Raw genomic sequence first — 21,699 nt, forward strand, 5'->3', positions numbered from 1 at the left:
ATTTGCTGCATGTTTTGCAAGTTTAAATCCTAAATCCCATACAATGTGCTGCTCTTTGTTCTATTGGTTTTATGGAAACATGTCTTAGGGGTGGTGATGCTTTAATTTTTAATTTTTTTTTAATTTTATAAACATTCGACAAGATATCTACATGGCACAGTGGCGCCACCATCAATCAGCGGTGGCACTATATAGTATACAAAGGGCATTTGGCCACACTGTTTTTAAAAACGCGCCAGAATTTATTTTATTTTCATTTTTGTTTGGTTTGAATGTAAGACACCGAATCATCCGAAGTCCACCAAAATGGCAGAGAAGGAAGAGGATGTCGCGCTGCCAGCACCCACCACAGCTGCATCCGGTCAGATCAAGCCCATTGCCAAGGACACTGTGCATAAAATCTGCTCCGGCCAGGTACATATCTGAAATGGTTTATTTCTGTCCATATTCACCTTTTGCCATTTCAGGTGGTGCTTAGCTTGGCTGTGGCTGTTAAAGAGCTGGTGGAGAACTCCATCGATGCAGGGGCCACGCTGGTGGAGATTAAGATGAAGGATCAGGGCCTGCAAGGCGTCGAGGTCAGTGACAACGGCAGCGGAGTGGTGGAAGCCAACCTGGAGGGAATGAGTAAGTGGAAACCAAAAAAACCTCAGGCAAAACCAAACTCTAAAGAGATCTGTCGACAGCGGCCAAGTATCACACATCGAAAATAAGGGAATTCGTTGACCTGCTGGGAGTGGAAACGTTCGGGTTCCGCGGCGAGGCACTCAGCTCCCTCTGCGCCCTGTCCGACATGACAATTCAGACCCGCCACCAGTCCAGCGATGTGGGTGAGTCTACAAATCTGAATCGCGGGCCTAAACTCTGTATGACTCTGTATGCTGCACCCCCAATGGCAGGTCTCAAAGTGGAACTCGATCACGAGGGCAAGATCAAGAAGCGCTCGCCCTGCGCCCGCACTGTGGGCACCACCGTCAGCCTCTCCAACCTATTCAGTACTCTGCCAGTGCGACGGCGCGACTTTACGCGCAACATCAAGAAAGAGTTCGCCAAGATGTGCCAGATCCTGCAGGCCTACTGCCTGGTGACCAAAGGCGTGCGCATCATCTGCAGCAACCAGACGCCGAAGGGCGCCAAGACGGTGGTCCTGCAGACCCACGGTGCCCAGGATGTGCTGGCCAACGTATCCGCGGTATTCGGGGCCCGCCAAGCGGCCGACATTGTGCCCCTAAAGTGCCCCTTCGAGAAGGGCAAGCTGAGCGAGGCCGGACTGCGGGCCGAGCTGGAGTCGTCCGCGGATGCAGCCGACACCACTTGCACACAGTTCAGCGCCGAGGATGTGGAGCGGCTGAACCAGGCCGACTTCCGGCTGGAGGGCTACATATCCAGCTGCCGCCATGGCGCAGGCCGTTCCACCAGGGATCGCCAGTTCTTCTTCGTCAACGCCAGACCCTGCGATCCCAAGAATGTGAGTCGATCATCCATTTGTCACCATCCGCTTATGCTCTGACTTGCTCTGCATTTAAAGATAGCCAAAGTCATAAACGAGACGTACCATCGGTACAACGTGCAGCAGCAGCCTTTCGTCTACCTCAACATTGTCACGGCCCGCTCCGACGTGGACGTCAACCTCACCCCCGACAAGCGGCAGCTGCTGCTCAACAACGAGCGGATCCTCCTGCTGGCCCTGAAGAAGTCGCTGCTAGAGACCTTTGGCCAAACCCCATCAACATTCCAAATGCAAAATACAACCATAGTGAGTATGTTGCATCCGCAGCCTCTGCCTCAGCCCGAGGATGGCAGCAAGGCCAGTGAGGAGGAGACAGAGACAGAGGTTCCCATCAGTTCCTCTCGGCGTTTTATGGATGTGCTCACACAGTGGCGACGCACTGGAGACACTCAGGGAGTTGCTCCCAGCGCTTCGGTCAAGCGTAGGTGCGCGGAAGGCGAGGAGTTGGCCGCTCGCTCCATGAAAATGCAAAAGATACATGATTTCCTCAGCCAAGAGTCGCCCAAAGAGCAGAGTCCAAAATGTGGTTCAATATCGGAGGAGGAGGAGGAGGAGGATCGTGTCGATGAGCCAGAAAAGCCTGCCAAGGTGCAGGCCAATCTGGATGAGAGTTTCTTGAACCTCAAGGAGCTGGAGACGGAGTCAAAGGGTGAGCATGTTGCACAGAGAGGGAGAAGGATGGTCTCGTTACTCACCTTGAATCTCCCACAGCCTACGATCTGTTGCTGCGCCAGCCAGCCAAGCCAGTCCGCATTGACTGCAAGAATTTGACTCCAATGAAATCCCGTCAGAGCATTGTAGAGGCTCTGATGCCCAGGCCAGAGGCCGCCCAGGAAACTGTCAGCACCGCTGATCGGAGCGATGATGATGATCACATCGAGCTGCCAGCACGAATTGAGTTCGATGGCAACCATGATGATGATGGCGAGGAGCAGTCGTTTGCCAACTACAAAAGCGGGGAGCTGCGGACCTCAATCGAGGAGATTGCAGCTAGGCTAAGGCAACAGGAGCAGCAGCAGAAGGAGCGCAGGACGAAGGCTAAGCTGCAGCGTCTGCGCTTCAAGAGCGAAATAAACCCAAATCAGAACAATAATGCAGAGGACGAGCTGCAAAGGGAGATTGCCAAGGAGGACTTTGCCCGTATGGACATCGTTGGACAGTTCAATCTGGGCTTCATCATTGTCAAGCTGCAGGACGATCTGTTCATTGTTGACCAGCACGCCTCGGACGAGAAGTACAACTTTGAGACGCTCCAACGCAGCACACAGCTAGAGTATCAGCGTCTGACTGTGCCCCAGTCCTTGGATCTGACGGCCGTCAACGAGATGGTGCTCATCGATCATCTGCCAGTGTTCGAGAAGAATGGCTTTAAATTTGAGATCAATCAGGAGGGTGAGTGCCCTGCCCTGCCCCCATCTGTCTGAGGCTAGAGGCTGAAGACTTGAACATTTCTCTCCTTCAGCTCCCGCCACGCGGAAGGTGCGACTGCTGGGCAAACCCTACAGCCGACAATGGGAATTCGGCAAGGAGGACATCGATGAGCTCATCTTCATGCTGCAAGACGCCCCCGAGGGCACCATCTGCCGACCCTCGCGAGTCCGCTCGATGTTTGCCTCTCGCGCATGCCGCAAATCCGTAATGATTGGCACTGCTCTGAACAGGACGACCACCATGAGGCGGCTCATCACCCAAATGGGTGAAATCGAGCAGCCCTGGGTAAGAAGGGGAACATCTAAATCTATTACAGGGAAATATAATCCATTGATTTGTTGAGCAATACGGATAATTATCCGCGACCCTGCCTTCCCGTGCAGAATATAATCAGGCAAACAGTGAAAATATTAGAAAGATCACAGCCCCCAGAGCAGAATGGAAGCGCATTTGGAATAAATTAAAATGAATGAAAGCGAGTAAGAACGTGTGTTAGACTCTTCGAACGCGTCTCTACTTTTATACCCAGTACTCAGTCAGTATACATTAGTGGTTTTTCTTTAGAATTTTACATTTTATATGGATGGATGTGGTAATAGAGCACAGCGCAAGAGAAAGCTTCCCTCTGCCATGGCATTCGTCTCGCTGGGTAGAGCCTCTTCCTTCCCCACTAGAGATTTTCGATTGTGTGAGTGAGACGAATCATTTTCCTGCTTAACTATGAATATTTATGTATTGAACTTTATTGTAGGACTTTACTTCTAAAGCCTCTGGACACCAACTCTGCCACTTTGGAGACCTCCCGGCCGCGCGTCTCGGGCAGGTAAAATTTGGTCAGCAGGAAGACCAGGAAGCTGCACATGGCGAATACCAGAAAGACATAGGACCCGAGGAGTGTGTGCATGGCGGGAAACAGGAAGCCAACGAGGAAATTGCATCCCCAGCCCACCTGGTTGCCAATGGACAGGGCCACCGAGCGGGAGGGAACCTCAAACATCTCTGCAAGAATTGGAAAATATGAAAAAACAAAAACTGCAATCACAAATGTGGAGCTACTTACCCGCTCCAATGAACGAGGGCATGGGAGCCAGGGCGAGTTGGAAGGCGATCAGATAGAGGAAAATGCTAGCCATTGTGCCATACGAGAGCCATGGTATCTGGGCCTACAAATCCAGAATGAGAAAGAAGCTTTGGTGAAGATTCGATTGGATTGCGAGGATTCGGAAGGACTCACAGTGTATTCGACCATCCAGCCAAAGGAGAACATGAGGAGGCCGCAAAATGCCGTGGAGAACAGCATAAGGGTGCGTCTGTTGAACTTGGCCATGAGAAGAGGACCCATTAGCGAGGTGGCCAGATTGACGTTGCCAGCGGCCAGATTCATCCACTCGGCGGCGCTCGTCGAGAGCCCTCCATTGCGAAAAATGGAAACGGAGTAGTAGAAGATCTGCAACAGACGAAAACCTTCAATACGAGAGAGAGCCAATGCGTGAGTTAAGGATTACCGCTGAGCATCCGGACAACTGCTGACCTCCCTGGTACGCGCAGAGAAGGACGAGGGGGAGCAGCATCTGTGGGTCGCCGAGAACTTCGCCCAGACTGCGGGTTGTGCCCTTGTCGGAGGCCTCGTCGTCCATGGCGCGGATCTCCTGCCCTATGCCGAGGTCAGAGCCGCGCAGCCGTATCAGCATCTGGATGGCCTCCTGGCGCCGCTCCTTCACAATGTACAGCCACTTGGGGCTCTCCGCGTACAGGCGGAAAGGAGCATAGCACACCGCCATGAAGACCACGTAGAAGCTGAGGGCAATGTGCCAGAGCTCCTCGCCGCCAAAGAGCGACTGCAGGGTGCAGATCTGCGACACCACCATGCCGATGGAGAAGCCCACGGAGCAGCAGACTCCCAGCGTGCCGCGCTGTGACAGCGACGCAATCTCGCTGTGGTACATGGGCAGACAAGTGCTCACCAGACCCCCGCCCAGGCCCACCACCAGACGACCCAGCAGCAGCAGCTCCACCGACCGCAGCCAGCGACAGCTGACGAACATCAGAGCCGCCAGCAGGAGGAGCGCGCCGCTCAATAGGAAGCAACCGCGGCGTCCGAAGCGGTTAGCCGCCCAGCCAGCGCAGGCCGAGCCAAGGACCCCGCCAATCAGATAGATGGCCACAATGAGGGCCCAGAGAGTGTCCAGCGCTGCAGGGGAAATTTCCAGGCCATAGTTCTCATTGAGCATGGCCTGGCACCAGGACCGCATGTGCTACAAAGTGATTACAAATTGGATTTAGCTCGTAGTCCAACTGCTGCCACACGGGCGAAAGAGGTGGAAGAATAACTCACCACAGCTGGAGTGTTGATGACGCCCATGCAGTAGCCGCAGGGTAGGGCAGAGCCAATGGTGCTGCCCACAGTGCTCCACACGAGCAGAGCCGTCCAACGGCTCCTGGGCTGTTTCTTGAGCTCCACCAGAGAGCTGGCACTTTCCACCTCCATCATGTTGTGCGGCTGCGTCGAAACTGTGTAGCCAGATGCTTAAGAACTTTATTTTATCTCCATCGGATGCCTCGCGGTGTAAACTTGTGGGATTTATTGGCTCAGACAGGGGTGTGATTTAGTGGACTTGGACTAAGAGGATTGGCTCGCAGTGCGAGTGCGCAAGACCTTTGATTTAAAGCCGTCAGCGACGAGCGGTGCCACCTCGGATGGATCGCGGCCACGGGTCTCCGGCAAGTAGCGTTTGGTCAGCCCAAAGAGCAGCAAGCAAGTGGCAGAGAATGGGAGGAAGACCAACGCGCCCCAGGCATTCTGCAGCGTGGTAAAGGCCATGCCTATGATGAAGTTGCACAGCCAGTAGACAACACTCCCGAAAGCCATGGCAGCCGGACGCGGAGAGACCTCGAACAGCTCTAAAGAAGGATACGAGATGTCAATTCGGTAAATGCAAAAGGATAAATGGGACAAAGCTCACCTGCTCCTATGAAGAATGGAATGGGTCCGAGACCAAACTGGAAGAAGAAAATGTACAGGAAGATGCAGCCAATGCAGCCCATGGCAAACCAGCTGAAGCTCTCCTGAAAGAGCCGAACAGATTAGAGGAACTCGAACACAGTTGTCCAGCACTCACAATGAAGTAGAGCATCATCGCGAAGAGAAAGAGGCAGACGGTGCAGAAGAAGGTGGAGAAGAGCATCAGCGGGCGGCGATTGACGCGCTCCAACAAGATCGGACCCACCATCGAGGTGGCCAGATTGAGGGATCCAGCGCCCAGATTGGCCCACTCTGCCGCCTGCGTGGACAACCCCGCCTTGCGGAATATGGACACAGAGTAGAAGAATATCTGCAAGGCAAGAGAGGATTAAGGGTGCGCGGATGATGGGGAGGATTGCTCCACCCACCGCATTGATACCCGACAGCTGCTGACCCCCCAGAAAGGCGCAGACAATGATGAGTGGAAGGCGCAGCCGGGGATTACGCAACACCTCCACGAGTCCACTGGCCTCCACCTTGGCCGATGCTTCCAGCTCCATTTCGTCGAGCTCCGCCTGCAGTGCCTCGCTGTCCGGGGAAAAGCCCCGCAACTGTTGGAGCTGTTGCCTGGCCTCCTTCTTCCGACCCTTGACTATGTACAGCCATTTGGGGCTCTCGGGGTACCACCTGAATGGCGCGTAGCAGAACACTACGAGGAGGCCATAAGAGGCCAAGGCAATGTGCCATCGGTCTGGCCCCCCGAACAGCGACTGGAGGCTGCATACCTGGGCCACGACCACGCCTGCGGTGAGGCCCATTGCACAGCACGGGGACAGGGTGCTTCTCTGGGACAGGGCGGCCAGTTCGCTGTGGTACATGGGCATAAAGGCGGTGACCAGGCCCCCCGCCAGCCCCACCAGCAGTCGGCCCAGGAGCAGCAGTTCCACGGAGGCCCACAAGCGGCAGAAAGCGAAGCAGATGGCACCGAGGGCGAGGAGCAAACCGCATATATAGAAGCATCCGCGACGTCCAAAACGGTTGGCGATCGAGGCGCCCGTCACTGAACCGATGGCCCCACCCACCAGAAAGATGGAGACGGCCGCCGACCAGAGCAGCTCCAGTCCAGAGTCTGCCAGGTGCAGATCATAGCGTGTAATCAGAGTTTCGTTGCACCAGGAGCGCATGTGCTGGGTAGGATAATGGTTTGGGATTATGCTCGAATCATGCTCCTCCTCTTACCACGGCGGGGCTGTTCATGACCCCGATGCAATAGCCCACGGGCACGGCTGCTCCAATTGAGGATCCAATGCAGGCCAAATTGAGGGAAAAGCTCCATTTTGGCTGATCCTGCTGGAAGGGTTTATCTGGTGATGAAAGTTCTTCCTTCCTGGTCAAGGAGCTGTTCGTCTCACCTGTGTCTGTTTCTTTCCGTGTGCCATCAGCGGTGCCTCTGGTCGACTCAATGATTGCTCCTCCTCGGGGTCGCTGGCTTTTGACTTTTCCATGACGTTGAAGCTGGTAGGAGCTTGTCTTTATGCAGGTTGCTCGCTTGCCGAGGAGAATCACGCTGGTCAAGAGCTCCATGCGGAGTGCTGCGGTCGTATTTCATTTTCGTTCGCCAGAGCTCCGTAGGCGCCCCACAGGGAGATTAAGGCGTCGAGAGATAACCGCTGCCAAAGTTATCCAAATATGAGTTATCCAAAGGGAATGGAATCGAGGGACGGATTGCATCACGGGGGAGCGGCTTGGGTTGTAATAATCACTGTAAATAATTTTATTAGGTGATAATTCTTTAAGTGCATCAGCGGGGAGCAACTATCCATCGATCCATATATCCCCCGACTAGCATGTTTTATAATGGACCACATGAATCCTCTCTCTATTCGCAGAACTGCCCGCACGGTCGCCCCACCATGCGTCATCTAATCAATATCACGATGCTAATGGATGAGGATGATGAAGATGCTGATGCGAAGGAAGCTACGGCAGACCAGAAGCCCCAATAAAAAGCAATCTAGGCAATCACAGATTTCGTTTTATGGTTTATTTGCATTGTCGTAGATTGTGGACGTGGGCGGGAGCGGCAGCGGGGGTTTGGAGTTGGAACGGGAATTGGAGGCACGCCATGACACGTGCACGGGACTAAACGCTGATGGTGCGGAAGATATTGAAGCCGCTGTGAGCGGTGGAGAGCAGAACGCCCGGCAGCTGCGCATGCCAGTGCAGCTCCTTGATCTCCTTCTGGCCCTGGTGGATGAAGAGCAGTTGCGGAGGCAGCTTGCTTACCTCCTCCTCGTTCTGAGCCTGGGCCTGCACCTGGTCCGCGTCCTTCTCGACAGCCAAGTCCCAGAGGGCGATTTGATCGTCATCCCCGCCCGAGGCCAGGACTGTGGCCTCGCTGGGACTCCACTCAACAGTGGTAATGTGATCCGTATGATGCTTGAAGGTGGCGATGGGCTTCTGGCTCTGGAACTGGCGAAGATCCCAGATGTGCAGGAAGCCATCGTCGCCGCCGCTGGCGATGAAGGGCTCTGTGTGATTCCAAGAGATTACATTGATGTCGCTCTCGTGGGCATCCTGGCAGGTCAGCATGCAGGCCTTCTGTGGCGCCGCCCGGCAGTCCCAGATGCGAATGGTCTTGTCCACCGAACAGGATGCAAGGACGCTGCGCTCATTGGGGCTCCACTGCAAGTCCTCTACCGATTGTGTATGTCCCGCCAGCGGCCGTTGGTCCACCTTCCAGGTGCCATCCTCCAGAGGACTCCAGATGTGGATATCGCGACGACAGTCGCCCGTGGCCAGCACGCCCTCGGCACTGGGACTCCAGTCCACTGCGAAGCCCTCCTGCTGGTGTCCACTGAAGGTGAACACCGGACGCGTCTCGTTCTGTTCGTATTGCTTTAGGAGCTGCACGTCCTCGACGGCTTGCAAAGGCTGTGATAGATTCCAGATGTTCACGCGTCCCAGCTCACTCCAGGAGGCGGCGTACACTGTGTTGCCCAGACGACGGGCACGGACACGATTGACACACCCCTGATGCTTAATCAGGGCGCAGGTCATTTGTGGTTTCTTCAGCTCCTCCTTGTCGGGCACATCGTCCTGGTCGTCTTCCAGTTCCTCATCGTCTTCCTCTGCCTCATCGTCCTGGGTCCTGTGCAGATTGCTCATCTTCATCACAATCAGATTGTTGACATGGGTGCGGGCCGCTTGTGTGCCCGCCACAATGTAGGCGGTCATCGGGAATGACTCGCGGCTCTTTCCCAGCTCGTCAGGAACGACATCAAAGCTCAGACAGGGCGCCCCAGTGGAAGCCTGGTGCAGCATCACATAGGCACTCTCGTCGCAGACCAGCTCCTCATCCTCGGCCAGAGTTTTGCCCGGCAGATAAACTTCCTTCGGCTGTTTCGCTGCGGAGTCGTCTTCCGACCCCCCACTGTCGCTGTCCGGCTCTGAGTCGGTCTCGGCATCTTCGGGCTCCACCACTTCCATGCTCAACTCTTCCTTTTCGGACTCCATAGTAAGTTATTGCTCCTGTTTTATGATATTAGGGATTTAGATTCTTTGTTGCACGTGGTGCACTAGCCTTAGCAGCTGCAAAATCATCGATGGAACCATCGATAATATCGATTTAATTAGCCCATTGACGACCGATTAGTACCTAAATATATTCCCACGAAAGTTATGAAATTTGAAGAATTTAAGCGAAGATAAGCTGCGAGAAATCGCGGTAATTTGTATTTATGTTAAATGAATCGTTTGATTTACAAGGAGAGTTTGAAAGCAGTGCTTTTTTCAGGCTGTTCCCTTGTGTAAATATAGGGGGCTGTAGTGGGCTAAGTTTGTCCCACCACTCATGTTTTATAGTGGTATATCGGTATTCATTCATTCCTCGTGCAAAATATAGTAACATATTGAGTTAATATTATTTTAAAAAAATCTTTATCAAAATGGTGAAGGCAGGAAATCCCCTAAGCTTTGTACGCAGCATATACAACAACGAGTTCCAATGGTGAGTGTCCAGAGATACCAGGAATATAATCCAGTAATTCCAGTAGGAAGTTTTTACATAATCTAATCTGAATCCCCTTGGCAGGATGCTGGTGAAGAGCTACGCCCTCTTCTTTTTGGGTGTCCGCGTGGCCAAGGAGCTGGTGGGCCTGGAACTGATGCCGGCCGTGGGTCCAGCGTAGACACAAACACGAAGACAAAACAAAACATTTAAGGCAGTTAAAGTTAACTAGTTTAATAAAAAGCGAGGAGAAGGACTATGTATTCACATTGGATTAGCTTCTGCTGACTATCAGTTCCTTGATCTTGGACTCGTCCGTGTCTATCTCATGTATCAGACTATTGGCCAGCACGCTGGGCGTCATTTCGCGCTGCAGGAAGTTGGCCACCAGCTGCCGACTGGGCACGGCGCCGCCATGTGCCAGAATCTCCGCCCGGTACCTCTCTCCAGACTGCCTGTTGAAGGGATTACCCTCGAAGTAGGTCTGCCATATCCAGGAGGCAATCGTCTTCGATATGAGATAGGCGTAGTATTTCGCCCCGTAGCCGACGAGGTGGGAGAAACGCAATTGCCAGGCCGTGTTCTCCACATGGGGCAGTCCATAGTAGCGCTTCTGCACAGCCTTAAGAGTCTCCGTGGTGTTGCCGCCCCTCTGGGCCGTGTCCCCATGATACTCCTGATCAAGTGCCGAGTAGAAGACCTGCAGCTGTGTCTCGCTGGCCGCAAATAGATGCTTTGAGGCGCACAGCCGCTGCAGCATGTCCTCGGAGATAGGCTTGTGCGTCTGGAAGTGGCGGGCGAATGTGCGCAGCACGCGAGGGTCGCTGGCAAAGTACTCCATGAGAACACTGGGCACTTCCGCAAAGTCCGTGGCGCATCGAGTGCCCGTCACGTGCTGGTACTCGGTCCGCGCCAGCATAGAATGCATGGCATGGCCCATTTCGTGGAAGAGATTATCCACCCGAGCCGGCGACAGCAGAGTCGGTCCGGTCCATCGTGGTTGCGCCAGTCCCAGCATAACCACAACGATGGGCAGCTGGTAGGTTCCATCGGGCAGTCGCTTGCCTCCCTGGATGGTGAAATGGCAGTCCTGGTTGGGCTTGCCGCTCCGCTCGAAGAAGTCGCAGTATATGTAGCCGAGCAGACCCTCGCTCTCGTGCACCACGGCCAACTTGTAGATGTCGCTGTGCCAGGACTCGCCTGGCTCCATCTCGCTGTTCTCCAGCCGGACACCGTACAGTGCTTGGAGGAGGTTATCCAGTCCCTCCATGCAGCCGCCAAGCGAGAAGTACGGGAGGAACTCATTGGCCTGCTCCTCAAGCGACTGTCGCTTTAGTTGCGTTGTAAAATAAGGCGTGTCCCAGACCTCCACCAGGGCATTGGGCTGGCCGCTCTCCTTGCGCTTCATCTGCGTCATGAGCGCAAAGTCTGCCTCGGCGCGCGGACGCAGCTGATCCGACAGCGTATCGATGAACTCGCGGACTAGCTCTGGTCGCTCCATTGTGCTGGCATTGAGCGCACGATGGGCGTATGTCTCGAAGCCACAGCTCCTGGCTAGCTCATGTCGACACAGCAGCAGATCCCTCAGCAGCTCCTCCTGGTTCTCGGACGGTTGCAAGTACAATCGGTAGGCCGCTTCTCGCATCTGAACGTTCTCTGCGTTGGTGCACAAGCCAGTGATGATGACATTCTCCCCAGAGGTGGGGAAGCTGAATGGTGGCAAAAATTCATGGTAATCATCTGTTGGTCAGATTCTCTATGGACTCACTAGTTCCGGATGGACTCTGGGACATAGGAGCGCGGCAGCACGGAGGGCTGGGCAGCTCCGTTCATGAACTTCTGGCCGAGCTGCAGGATGTAGTCGTTGAGACGCACCACTCGAAGGCGTTCCGCTTCCGGCAGGTGAATTCCGCACTGTTCGAAGTCGAAGAGGAACAGTCGGGCCACGTGTCGATCCACCTCTGTGGTGGGCTTCAAGTCTCCCTGCTCCACCACCTTCCTCAGGGCCTGGTACAGTGGTTTGTGCGTGTTCAAGCTGCATTGAGAAACCATTTAGAGCGGGCTGTAGAGAGGTCTCTACATATATGCGTTTAGACTCACCTCTCCACCACACCGCAAATGCTGATGGTGGCCTGCTCCGCCGCCTCCATGTACTTGTTTTTGGGATGGGCAATCCGTATGAACTCCGCCAAGTCGGCCACCTTGCACAGCGAGTCGGAGAGCTCGTCAAATATGTCTACCATTTTGCGCTGTCTTTGACTAGAGATCGCCTCTGCGATGAGATCCTGCGCCCTGTTCTCCACATTGTCCCTTAGCAAGTAGAAACCTTCGAAGGTGCGCAGCTCGGGCATCCGGAAAAGGCCCTGTCCATCAACAATTTATAAAAATCAGTGCTCCCATGCTGATTGATTTCATGGCTCACCACATCATCGCGGGTAAAGTTGATGCGCTTCGACGGCGGCGCATTGAATGCCGTTGCCAGCGGCGACCAGGTGGACACTAGCTTCCGATGCCGTATCTGCATCCGCATCATAGTTGCGCTGCGACTCACATGTAACATCATGCTCTGATGGGCTGCTTGAGTGTGGGCCAAGCCAATTGTTTACGGTCTTTATTTCGTTTGTGTTACATATTCCATCAGCTGTTCCTACCAGGGCTGGCGTCTCGACCTGTGCACCCAAGCACTAACCAAATATAAACCAAATAGTCCCAATACAATTTTAAACAAATAATTATCTAAAGCGACATATTGTTGAATATAATAAAAATGTTCAAGCATGAGTCGGTGTGTTCCCAGTTAAAGGGCATTTAATGCTGCGACTTGAGGGAATCTACTTTTACCAGTGAATTGCCAGTGATTAGGGTGGCAATACTATCTTTTCTCACTTATAATTCGTTTACCCGAAACAAGTACCATTCCTTAGCTGGCAGCGCAATCATGAAGAACAGTGGGTCTGTACAATTCGATATGGGCGAGAGAGCCATGTTGTTGGCCAAGCTAATCTTTGATAATCTATTAGCAAGCTGAGGGGCAAAACCTTATTCATTACCGGCGCATCCCGGGGAATCGGCAAGGCGATAGCCCTAAAGGCGGCTCGCGATGGGGCGAACATAGTGATCGCAGCCAAGACGGCGGAGCCACATCCCAAGCTACCTGGAACCATCTATACGGCGGCTGAAGAGAGTAAGTGAACCATTTTCGAAAGGAGTGGAGTTTGACCTTTGTATTCTGCACTAGTCGAGCGGGCTGGCGGGCGGGCGTTAGCCTGCATTGTCGATGTGCGCGATGAGAAGCAAGTGCAGCAGGCTGTGGCGGCAGCGGTGGCCAAGTTCGGAGGCATCGATATTGTCATCAACAATGCCAGTGCCATATCCATCACCCCCACCCTCGACACGGACATGAAGCGCTACGACCTGATGCAGAACATCAACACTAGGGGGACGTTTCTAGTGTGAGTGGACTCGGGCTTATCTGTTGCTGGCCCCCAATTTCATTGCGTCCGATCAAACTCCACAGATCGAAGACCTGCTTGCCGCACCTGCTGAAGAGCGACAATCCGCACATACTGAATCTGTCGCCTCCGCTCAACATGAAGCCGAAGTGGTTCGGAAATCACGTCGCCTACACGATTGCCAAATACGGAATGTCCATGTGTGTTCTCGGGATGTCGGAGGAGTTTCGTCATCAAGGCGTGGCGGTAAATGCTTTGTGGCCGCGTACAACCGTTCACACGGCGGCGGTGGAGATGCTTAGTGGTCCAGAGGGGGCCTTGTATTCCCGCAAACCCGACATAATGGCCGATGCTGCCTATGCAATTATTAGCCGCGATGCCAAGGACTACACCGGACATTTCTTTATTGACGATGAGGTTTTGCTGGATGTTGGAGTGAAGGATCTTGCAAAATATGCCTGCTACCCGGAGAATATACATAAGCTGGCTACTGATATTTTCTTAGACGATACAGGGCCTTTCGCTAAATTGTAGATTGCAAATATTTTAATGTTTTATATTGTATTGTAGCCGATTCCGACTTTAAAGTGTATTATGGAATATTATTGTTTTTTCAAATGTGGAATTCGGGGCTTTTATCGCAAAGAAATATCGATATTTTTATACCAGCTATCCTGCAAGTAGGCGCTATATAACTATACTATTTGGTTAGTGGCGCTGGCATGGGAATATGCTAACAACATCAATTAAATCTAAAGTAAATTAAACGCAATTCGATTGTGCAATAGAACAATTCCAAAGAATTCCGATATATCGATAAGTACAAATATTTCAACAACGCATCCCTAGCATTGCACAGTACATTTATTTTATTATTATTATTGTTTTGATTTTCTTTTCGCTAATTTCCGCATCGCATCACTTGCCAATTATGCTAATTACGCTGGCAAATTAAATCACCAACGCTTACTCGTACCCATCTTCCAAGATCTTCCATTACAAATGGACGAACGAAATTGCTGCAAATGGTGAGTTGACCGGCATTTTAACCTAAAATTGCTTGCTAGCTTCCCGACCCGAACGGCTTGACCGACCGGACCGGCACTTTAACCTTAAATTACTAACATACATAAAATATCTCGCAGGACGTCTTCCCGCGATGCCAGCTGTCCGAAGTGGAGCTCCTCCACGGCAGTGGTCCGCTACAAAGACAAGATGCTGGCCCAACAGGACATTTACGCGGAACGCCCTCCCTTTGGGGTCAAGAATGTAAGTGGCAATACACATTTGGAGTTCCTAACTCACAGCTAACTGACTTCTCGTACTCAGCTGAAAACGGGTAGGATTACCACGCCATTGATTGAGAACGAGATCAGGTTCTACACGGTGAATAGTACGCGGCTGCCGAAGGATCACATCAGCGTCTTCCTCGCCCCCAATCACAGAGAACGCATCGCCATCGTCTCGAGTTCACCTACAGCTGCCTACTGAACTGGAACAGTGTGTCCTGTCCATCTCCGTGGGTAACATCGACTCCATCGGTGTGGTCAGCATGGATCGGGCAGAGCGCGTGAACTCCATCGAAGCGATTGTGCAACTCTTCGACACCAAAGACAATGTACTGGCCGTAAATCCCAACAAGCAGGCTGTCTACGACCTTTCCGATGTGGTCTTTGATCCGGCCGTATGGGCGTGCGTCTGGATGAGCAGCGCATCAGTACAGCATCACCCGCAACAATGTCGGGAAGACCAAGATAGTCTTCCAGGCCGGCAAGGGGTCCTTGTCCAGGTCTTTTCCCAGATCCGCCTCGTGGTGGGCAGCAGCATCCAGATCTACTGCCAGGGCGGTCCACAGCCCAATACCAACTCGAGTAGGTAGCAATCGAAGGGTCCTTTACGGACACGTATTCACCAAATCTTCTCACGTATTTTTCACTTAGCCATCAGCTCTGTCACGGCCCATCGACTAGGACCTACCCAAATCATCGGAAAGTGCCTGCTCAAGAACCCCATCACTGGCAGGGATGAAGTCGTATCGCAGGACACCATCGAGGTTGCGCGCCGGGCCACCCGGACTTCTCGTCCATGGTGCTGGGAACGCTGGAGAACTTGCGGATCGCATGGAAAGTGAGTCAGCCGGATGTTGTCGAGATATTCAATGTGTGTTATCGCAGTGGGTGGGTTGTGTGTCGCAATAAGACTCAATATGTATAAGTTTCGATTTACGTTTACATTTAGCGTACCCCGATACGTCATTGCGGCCAGAATATTTCAGCCCAATGTCCACCCAGTGCACGTAGAATGAGCCTGCACGGTTGAGCTCCAGTGCAGGAACAGATACTGACCACAAATTTGTGTGTCGTCTGATCTTTGGACTCTATTTGTTGGTCCCACATTTTAACACTTAAATGTCGTTTCTTCCACAGGAATTGAGTACCAGAGTGGCTACCTAATCTCGGCTCGTGTGCGGGCATTGAATCCCGGCCAGGTCACAATCATAGCGTCTGTGAGTCTGGCAGATGGCACAAAGCTGCCCGCCACCAGCGTGGAGCTAATTGGTAAGTTCCCATTCGGCTGAAGCTCTACTGCCTCTCCATTTCTCTTTCTGACAATGGCACCGCAAATTGAAAATGTTATCGCAGTTTTCAAAACACTGGAGCTGCTCGGACCCAAGCCCATCAAAATGGACTCAATTCTGGCGGCGCCCCGCAGCACGCATCAGCTGAAGTCCAACATGGTCGATGCGGTCTATAAGCTGGATGAGCAGAGCAGCGGCATTGTTAGCGTGACGCCAGATGGCATTGTCCACACAAAGGAAACCCTCGGCCGGGATCTGATAATTGTAAGTGTTCGTGTGTGAGTGAGTGTGTGTGCTGCTTGTGTACCCTTGCCACTCATGTGTGTGTGATTTGGTGTCCCAAAAACCAAAATCGGCTTAATTCGAAATTCCTAAATTGCTAAATTGCATTTCCTGTGTTGCGTTCAGGCCGAAACCGTGGACCAAAATCTGCCCATCGCCATTGAGGTGAAAAACGTGCAGTACATCCTGGTGTCGCTGTTGCCCCACATGAAATTCAAGAAGCTCGAGCACAAACTCCCGCGTGGCATGAACTTTCTGTTCCTGCTGCAGGACAATCTGGGCAACGAGTTCTCGCACAACGTAGAGGACGCCAATGGGCTGCGCTACGATCTGGCCACGAAGGATGTGGTTCATGCTCAGATCGACAATAATCTGACAATTGCGGTGAGTTTCCATTTCAGTGTCCTGGAAGGGTCCAGCAGATGCTGTTCATTTATAGAACTTACATAAATCGGTTACGGGTGGGTTCCTGCAAGTTTTATGCCAAACAAAACACAGAAAACTTTTCGCTTGTCATATTTGCTGGCTCCTGGTGGAGAGATCAAGCGTGGCCGAGGAGGCAGAGCCATAGACCAAGAGAAAGACTTTACTTTTGTGGTTTATATGTAAATTTCAACTTGAAGTTTTTCGGGGCAAGTTATTTCAATTTCTATTTCTGTGTCCCACCACGCTCTGGCGGCAAAAAATCCTCTGCATTTTAATGCACTGTATAAACGCAGAGCTCGAGTCAGAGACAGAGACACAGACAGGGCCGCTGCCTTGCCACCTGCGGATGAGTACGAGGTGTACGAAGGTGCGCTAAAAATCTCAAAATCCGGCCGCATGGCACGTTTCCACGTAAAAATGCAGCACATGATGCTGCCCAACGCTGGTCGGGCTGAGGCAGGCGGATTTTTGGTGCTTTTAAAAGTTGCGAGTGACCACATAGCAGAAAGACCACAAGCAGCACTCTGGAGGCATATTCCCTGTCCAGGGAAATTCCTGTTCCAACTCGCATTCGCATTCGCATTAAATTCAAATGGCAGTCTTGAGTGAAACACATTATTAATATTGAATACACACTCGACTCTCCCCACTTTACACACAGGTGCAGCTACAACGGGAGACAAACAACATGATTTCCATCAGTTTAAAGGACACAACGGGCGTTAAGTATGCTGATGACTATATCCAGCTGTCCGTGGTTGAGTCGAAGAACATCTACCCCAGCTAGGTGAGTTGGCTGTGCAGTTAATTGTGCAGCAGATGTCGCCACAGGATGTGCAGACAACAGGACAGAACATCTATTTAGTAATGCTAAACGTTTCTCATAATTCAATCCGGTTTCTTGTGTCTCCCCAACTGCATGCAAAACCCACAAATTCTCGACTGCTGCAACCGCATGCACATCACATGCACCGCGTCAACCTTCGCCTTTGACTAACCTTAAACCTTAAACCAACCATCCAACCATCGGATCCACAGACCATTCTCTGTGGGCGACATCATTTGCTTCGATTCACCGCTAACGTTGTCATCGATTTGGAGCAGCTCCAATGAGCAGATTGTGACGATTAATAAGCACACAGGTGAGTAGTTTGTACTCCCCTTTTTCCCCCAGTTTGGAATGTCTCTTTTCTGACTTTGAATATGATTACGATTACGATTATGATTATGATTATAACTGGGGATAACTATCTTAAATGGTCACTTGAATGTTTATTTGATGGCCGGATAATTCGTGGTTTGGAATATAGTTTTCATTGCTTCAAATTTATGCATGCCCTTACTGGCCGGCTGTGGATTTTAGAGCGTTGTTTGCACAGTGCTGCACGCGCACAAATCCTGTAAATTGGCCTATATTTCAAGTTCGATTTGTTGATAACCCAATTAGGCCTATTTTCGTCTGGTTTAGGAACAACTAAGCCCCGAATAACAGCCAGAGAGAGACAGAGAGAGAGGGAGGGAGATAGAGAAAGCTAGATTCCCAAACCCGGCCATTATCACTCTCTGGCAATAATTTGCATTAATTACTTGGCAATCGCGTTGACATTTCCATAGTTTTCCCATGGCATGCGACGAATTTGCAATTCCATTTGGGTTCGCCGAAGTGCGCACTTTCAGTGGATCGCTTGAAATATAATAGTGTGCGAAAATTGAAAAACCTGAATTGTTAGCGTAATGGAAATCTTTGACGGATATTTGTGCAAGTTCATTGTTGGGAATATTGTGTCGAAGGAGGAATTTGTTTCGAACGATAGAAAGGAATCACGTTCCTACGCCCCCATGGACAGATTTTTAATGCGAGTACAGTGGCAGAGAAAGAATCCCCTGGGAAATATTTCCTTTGCGTTTAGTGCGAGATTCCTTTTTCTTTCCTTTGCTTGCTGGGGATATCCTCATCACACAGTTGTCCTTAGGCCAGTGGCAGTGGCAATGCTACTGCAGTCTTACCACAAACGCTCACAATTCTTGTTGAGCCATTGCCGGAATACGGGTAAACCCCTTGACAAAATTCCCTACGCAAGCCAGCTAAGCATAATACATTATTCATGGAAGACAACTTTTACCCACGGAACAAACAAATGGAGAAGCGCAAAGGAAAATACAATTTTTCACACTTTTCACGTAGCAAGAAATAAACGAGAAGGGACGTGTGAGACGCTTCTTACGCATCACAACTTTTATACCCGGTACTCAGTACTACATCTGTACCTTAGCGGTTTTTTGTTTACATTTTTTCTTCATCTGTCATCTACATCAACAACACTACTTACCCCAACAGGCTCCTTTAGCTCGCCTCCCTCCCATAGAGCCACGGCACTGCGCAAAGCTGAGTGTGAATGACAGAATGTGCAAAAAAACAAATATAAGCAGCGGGATGGGGTGGGTTTAGCCACTGCAAATTAATTTCTTTATTGTGGCCATAATAATGGCTATTGACGCTGATCAAGTATATATATACTCTATGGGGTCGGAAACGTTTCCTTCTGTGCGTTAAATACAACCGTTATTCGCAAAAATTCAATATACCCTAGTTACTCTTCGAGTACCGGGTATAAAAAGAAAAGGTGGCAAAAGGCTGGCGAATTGGCAAACAGACGAACACCCAAACCAACCACAAACAAAATGGAGACATTTAACAGACACAAAACCAACAGACAACCAAATTTAAGCATGCCGAGATGTGATTTTGGTGTGTGGCTTGTGTTACTGTTTTCAATACTATTATTCTTAACTGGAGCTTGCACTCAAGCATAAAGATAAAGAAGAATAACTTACCAGGTGAATACGTCTGAAACTTTCTTCCAATAAAAATTCCTTGATGTATCTTCCTGTACTAGTTCCCTACCTCACATGTATGTACTTCTCATACAAAGTTTCAGCTATAAACGAGCCTGAAAAATAACTAAATAATATAACGAGTGGCGTTTCTTCCGCTGAAAACATACGAAAGCAAGCCGCGACGGATGCACAGTGAATCCGTGCCTTATATTCAGTATTGAAATCTGATTCTGAACTGTTGCCAAAAGTCTAAGCTGGGATATTCCACGCTGTCGCATTTGTACAGAAGTGCTTTGAAAAATTGAATCATTACAATTTCATCATCTTTGGGGTTCCACTGAGGCAGTGCTCGCCTCTCCTTTCCTCGCCTTAAATCATTAACTTGTTGACGGGGAACACCCAAACTTTGCTTCGGGGCGAAATAAAAAGTTTGCTGAAGTTGAAATCGGATCAGGTTCCTCCCATTTAAGCATTGTTTGTTCAGTTACTTGAAGCTACCCGGTACTCGTAGCTGGCAAGGATGTATTGTGCTCGTATTGTACTACTATGTATGTTTGGTTTGTAGGGAACAGACAGGACAGGAGGAGCTTTTTAGTCGGTTTGTGTTCTCTTGTCGGTATGGGCATCAGGATCCACATTCCACATCTTTAACAATTTCACACTTTAAACTAAAGAATGATATGGATTATTTCATTACAGTTTAACTACACATGATATCGATTACAATAATTAAAAATGCAATATTTGCAAGATATGTTCACCCTACGAGTGCCCGAATGGAGTTCAGAGAAGGAGAGTCGAATGTAGGAGCATGTGTTTTACTTAAGGAAGGCTTTTCTCCGTACATCTCAGTCGCTGAACCATTTAAGTTCGACGCTGAATGTCGCCTGCTGCTTGCCGTGTGCCCCTTTAATGCCTCTCGTTTTATGAGCCTTATTGGAAAGCGATTATTTATTTCCTTTTCAATTTTCAATTGACTATTTCGCCTTTGTTCAGGGAAGCGACACGAGATCCCCAAGCAATTTATACAGCCAATGTCCTCCACATCTGCAGATTAGTTTTAGTTTAAGTTGTTTTTGTTGTCGTTGTTTCTGTTGCTGTTGTCGTTGCTGTGTCGTTGGTGCGGAAAGGAGAACAAAAGTGCAAAATCAAAGCCCCCTTCTTGTGTGGCATGAGGAAGGAGGCGGGTGTCCTGAGTGGGTAAATCCCCAAACAATTAGCCATCTGTTGTCAGGCTGTTGTTTAAAGTTGACTTCAATCAAACAATGAATAATAATCAGGCTGGAGCATACACACAAATGTATGTCCATAATGCCGCCCCGCCCCAAAGCTATGTGTCATGTAGAAATGTGTTATTCCGGTAAAAAATTAATTTAAATTGGCTCCTTTTGTTTTGGCATTTGAGTCCTTACTGACACGTGCCACTGCGCCTTTCTAGTTATAGTCCTAAATATTATTTATGCCTCGTTGCAATGTGCAACGTGCAACGTGCACTGCTCTTTGGAGCATACTTGATAGAATAAAACATTAATTTTTGTCATAATTTGTGTTTTGTTTAAGCATTGCGTGCCCGCGTGCTGAACCATCGCCACAAGCTGGGTGAAAAGATTTCTATCACCAGCGGCGATAAGGCCAACCGAGGGGGTTTCTTCACGTACGATCTGGAGGTGCGCGAGGAGGTGCCTGCTGCAAATATACAACTCCTCTATCCAGCGCCTCCGCTGTTCAGCTGCTGTTCCTAGAATCGCAGGAACCTGGTATGCAGACAGGTATGCACACTCTCCTCAAAGTAACTCCTGCTAACGCTCTCTCATTCCATGTCGCTTGGTGGCCAAGAACGCTCTCGGCCGGCAGCTACTGAAGCTCTACAAGGCACAGCCCATGTTTGATGCCTGCAGCGGTCAGTGCAGCTGTCGGTTAGAGCTGCTCTCTAGCTTCGTCGAGCTGCTTGCCGTCGTCAAGACCAACGATGTCCTTTTAGAGCTGCAGGTGAGTGCTCGTTCTTATTGTTTTTGGCAACACAGCAATTTACTCAAACTATTTCCAAACCCTCAGTTCTAACCCTCACTCTGCTGTGCACAGGCGGCGATGCCCAGCGGCGTTTTGGATACCATGTCACTGAAATTGGTGCCGGGCATTAAAGTGAAGCCCGAATCGGTGCAGGTGACCGATTTGAAGCCACAGGAGCTGCATATTAGTGGGCTGGACAAG

At 50.7% G+C, this 21,699-nt stretch overlaps 8 protein-coding genes across 10 annotated transcripts; 5 read left to right on the forward strand and 3 right to left on the reverse strand.

Annotated features, from left to right (window-relative positions):
- Positions 1-236: 236 nt before the first annotated feature.
- Positions 237-7,932, forward strand: LOC117578425 (mismatch repair endonuclease PMS2). 2 transcript variants are annotated; one of them, XM_034263886.1, is made up of 8 exons: positions 237-414; positions 468-627; positions 687-830; positions 900-1,468; positions 1,529-2,159; positions 2,222-2,902; positions 2,973-3,226; positions 7,793-7,932. In XM_034263886.1, exons 1-8 carry the CDS (start codon positions 307-309, stop codon positions 7,907-7,909), a joined length of 2,664 nt encoding a protein of 887 aa, XP_034119777.1. In that variant the 5' UTR covers positions 237-306; the 3' UTR covers positions 7,910-7,932. The 2 variants fall into 2 exon arrangements, with proteins under 2 accessions (XP_034119777.1, XP_034119778.1); XM_034263887.1 differs by lacking the exon at positions 237-414 and having other exon boundaries at positions 543-631; positions 7,793-7,923.
- Positions 3,647-7,507, reverse strand: LOC117592197. Its single transcript, XM_034285806.1, has 11 exons — positions 7,321-7,507; positions 7,143-7,258; positions 6,332-7,090; positions 6,061-6,273; positions 5,905-6,007; positions 5,564-5,842; positions 5,277-5,467; positions 4,447-5,196; positions 4,176-4,388; positions 4,002-4,104; positions 3,647-3,940 (listed from the first exon to the last, which is right to left on the reverse strand). The coding sequence occupies exons 1-11, from the start codon at positions 7,406-7,408 to the stop codon at positions 3,684-3,686; spliced, it is 3,072 nt and encodes a 1,023-aa protein (XP_034141697.1). The 5' UTR covers positions 7,409-7,507; the 3' UTR covers positions 3,647-3,683.
- LOC117578428 (glutamate-rich WD repeat-containing protein 1) lies at positions 7,926-9,499 on the reverse strand. The gene has a single exon (XM_034263889.1). It carries the CDS (start codon positions 9,417-9,419, stop codon positions 8,046-8,048), a length of 1,374 nt encoding a protein of 457 aa, XP_034119780.1. The 5' UTR covers positions 9,420-9,499; the 3' UTR covers positions 7,926-8,045.
- A 254-nt stretch (positions 9,500-9,753) lies between these two features.
- LOC117578432 lies at positions 9,754-10,184 on the forward strand. The gene is made up of 2 exons (XM_034263895.1): positions 9,754-9,912; positions 9,997-10,184. Exons 1-2 carry the CDS (start codon positions 9,851-9,853, stop codon positions 10,091-10,093), a joined length of 159 nt encoding a protein of 52 aa, XP_034119786.1. The 5' UTR covers positions 9,754-9,850; the 3' UTR covers positions 10,094-10,184.
- On the reverse strand, positions 10,121-12,586 carry LOC117578427 (mitochondrial intermediate peptidase). The gene is made up of 4 exons (XM_034263888.1): positions 12,335-12,586; positions 12,013-12,275; positions 11,681-11,947; positions 10,121-11,621 (listed from the first exon to the last, which is right to left on the reverse strand). The coding sequence occupies exons 1-4, from the start codon at positions 12,473-12,475 to the stop codon at positions 10,187-10,189; spliced, it is 2,106 nt and encodes a 701-aa protein (XP_034119779.1). The 5' UTR covers positions 12,476-12,586; the 3' UTR covers positions 10,121-10,186.
- Positions 12,587-12,705: 119 nt separating this feature from the next.
- Positions 12,706-13,964, forward strand: LOC117578429 (hydroxysteroid dehydrogenase-like protein 2). The gene is made up of 4 exons (XM_034263891.1): positions 12,706-12,864; positions 12,933-13,096; positions 13,151-13,364; positions 13,430-13,964. Exons 1-4 carry the CDS (start codon positions 12,851-12,853, stop codon positions 13,896-13,898), a joined length of 861 nt encoding a protein of 286 aa, XP_034119782.1. The 5' UTR covers positions 12,706-12,850; the 3' UTR covers positions 13,899-13,964.
- A 286-nt stretch (positions 13,965-14,250) lies between these two features.
- On the forward strand, positions 14,251-14,926 carry LOC117578431 (nuclear pore membrane glycoprotein 210-like). The gene is made up of 3 exons (XM_034263894.1): positions 14,251-14,392; positions 14,510-14,633; positions 14,694-14,926. The coding sequence occupies exons 1-3, from the start codon at positions 14,367-14,369 to the stop codon at positions 14,853-14,855; spliced, it is 312 nt and encodes a 103-aa protein (XP_034119785.1). The 5' UTR covers positions 14,251-14,366; the 3' UTR covers positions 14,856-14,926.
- A 396-nt stretch (positions 14,927-15,322) lies between these two features.
- On the forward strand, positions 15,323-21,360 carry LOC117578430 (nuclear pore membrane glycoprotein 210-like). Of its 2 annotated transcripts, XM_034263892.1 has the most exons (8): positions 15,323-15,491; positions 15,791-15,922; positions 16,007-16,206; positions 16,351-16,608; positions 17,312-17,437; positions 17,689-17,792; positions 19,831-19,833; positions 21,049-21,360. In XM_034263892.1, exons 1-5 carry the CDS (start codon positions 15,389-15,391, stop codon positions 17,435-17,437), a joined length of 819 nt encoding a protein of 272 aa, XP_034119783.1. In that variant the 5' UTR covers positions 15,323-15,388; the 3' UTR covers positions 17,689-17,792; positions 19,831-19,833; positions 21,049-21,360. The 2 variants fall into 2 exon arrangements, with proteins under 2 accessions (XP_034119783.1, XP_034119784.1); XM_034263893.1 differs by lacking the exon at positions 19,831-19,833.
- The last annotated feature ends 339 nt before the right edge of the window (positions 21,361-21,699 follow it).

Source organism: Drosophila guanche, unplaced genomic scaffold (genome assembly GCF_900245975.1).
Source record: "Drosophila guanche unplaced genomic scaffold, DGUA_6, whole genome shotgun sequence".
Classification (NCBI taxonomy): domain Eukaryota; kingdom Metazoa; phylum Arthropoda; class Insecta; order Diptera; family Drosophilidae; genus Drosophila; species Drosophila guanche.

Coding starts and splice junctions, on each gene's coding strand:
- LOC117578432 (XM_034263895.1), top strand. CDS start 9,851: ATGGTGAAGGCAGGAAATCCCCTAAGCTTTGTACGCAGCATATACAAC. Junction 9,913..9,996: donor TACAACAACGAGTTCCAATG/GTGAGTGTCCAG, acceptor TCCCCTTGGCAG/GATGCTGGTGAAGAGCTACG.
- LOC117578428 (XM_034263889.1), bottom strand. CDS start 9,419: ATGGAGTCCGAAAAGGAAGAGTTGAGCATGGAAGTGGTGGAGCCCGAA.
- LOC117578430 (XM_034263892.1), top strand. CDS start 15,389: ATGAAGTCGTATCGCAGGACACCATCGAGGTTGCGCGCCGGGCCACCC. Junction 15,923..16,006: donor CACCAGCGTGGAGCTAATTG/GTAAGTTCCCAT, acceptor ATGTTATCGCAG/TTTTCAAAACACTGGAGCTG. Junction 16,609..17,311: donor ACAATAATCTGACAATTGCG/GTGAGTTTCCAT, acceptor CTTTACACACAG/GTGCAGCTACAACGGGAGAC.
- LOC117578425 (XM_034263886.1), top strand. CDS start 307: ATGGCAGAGAAGGAAGAGGATGTCGCGCTGCCAGCACCCACCACAGCT. Junction 415..467: donor ATAAAATCTGCTCCGGCCAG/GTACATATCTGA, acceptor TTGCCATTTCAG/GTGGTGCTTAGCTTGGCTGT. Junction 1,469..1,528: donor GACCCTGCGATCCCAAGAAT/GTGAGTCGATCA, acceptor CTGCATTTAAAG/ATAGCCAAAGTCATAAACGA.
- LOC117592197 (XM_034285806.1), bottom strand. CDS start 7,408: ATGGAAAAGTCAAAAGCCAGCGACCCCGAGGAGGAGCAATCATTGAGT. Junction 6,008..6,060: donor CGATGATGCTCTACTTCATT/GTGAGTGCTGGA, acceptor CGGCTCTTTCAG/GAGAGCTTCAGCTGGTTTGC. Junction 3,941..4,001: donor GCCCTCGTTCATTGGAGCGG/GTAAGTAGCTCC, acceptor CAATTCTTGCAG/AGATGTTTGAGGTTCCCTCC.
- LOC117578427 (XM_034263888.1), bottom strand. CDS start 12,475: ATGATGTTACATGTGAGTCGCAGCGCAACTATGATGCGGATGCAGATA. Junction 11,948..12,012: donor ATTTGCGGTGTGGTGGAGAG/GTGAGTCTAAAC, acceptor TTCTCAATGCAG/CTTGAACACGCACAAACCAC. Junction 11,622..11,680: donor CCAGAGTCCATCCGGAACTA/GTGAGTCCATAG, acceptor GCCACCATTCAG/CTTCCCCACCTCTGGGGAGA.
- LOC117578429 (XM_034263891.1), top strand. Junction 13,097..13,150: donor CTATACGGCGGCTGAAGAGA/GTAAGTGAACCA, acceptor ATTCTGCACTAG/TCGAGCGGGCTGGCGGGCGG. Junction 13,365..13,429: donor ACTAGGGGGACGTTTCTAGT/GTGAGTGGACTC, acceptor CAAACTCCACAG/ATCGAAGACCTGCTTGCCGC.
- LOC117578431 (XM_034263894.1), top strand. CDS start 14,367: ATGGACGAACGAAATTGCTGCAAATG. Junction 14,393..14,509: donor GAACGAAATTGCTGCAAATG/GTGAGTTGACCG, acceptor AATATCTCGCAG/GACGTCTTCCCGCGATGCCA. Junction 14,634..14,693: donor CTCCCTTTGGGGTCAAGAAT/GTAAGTGGCAAT, acceptor TCTCGTACTCAG/CTGAAAACGGGTAGGATTAC.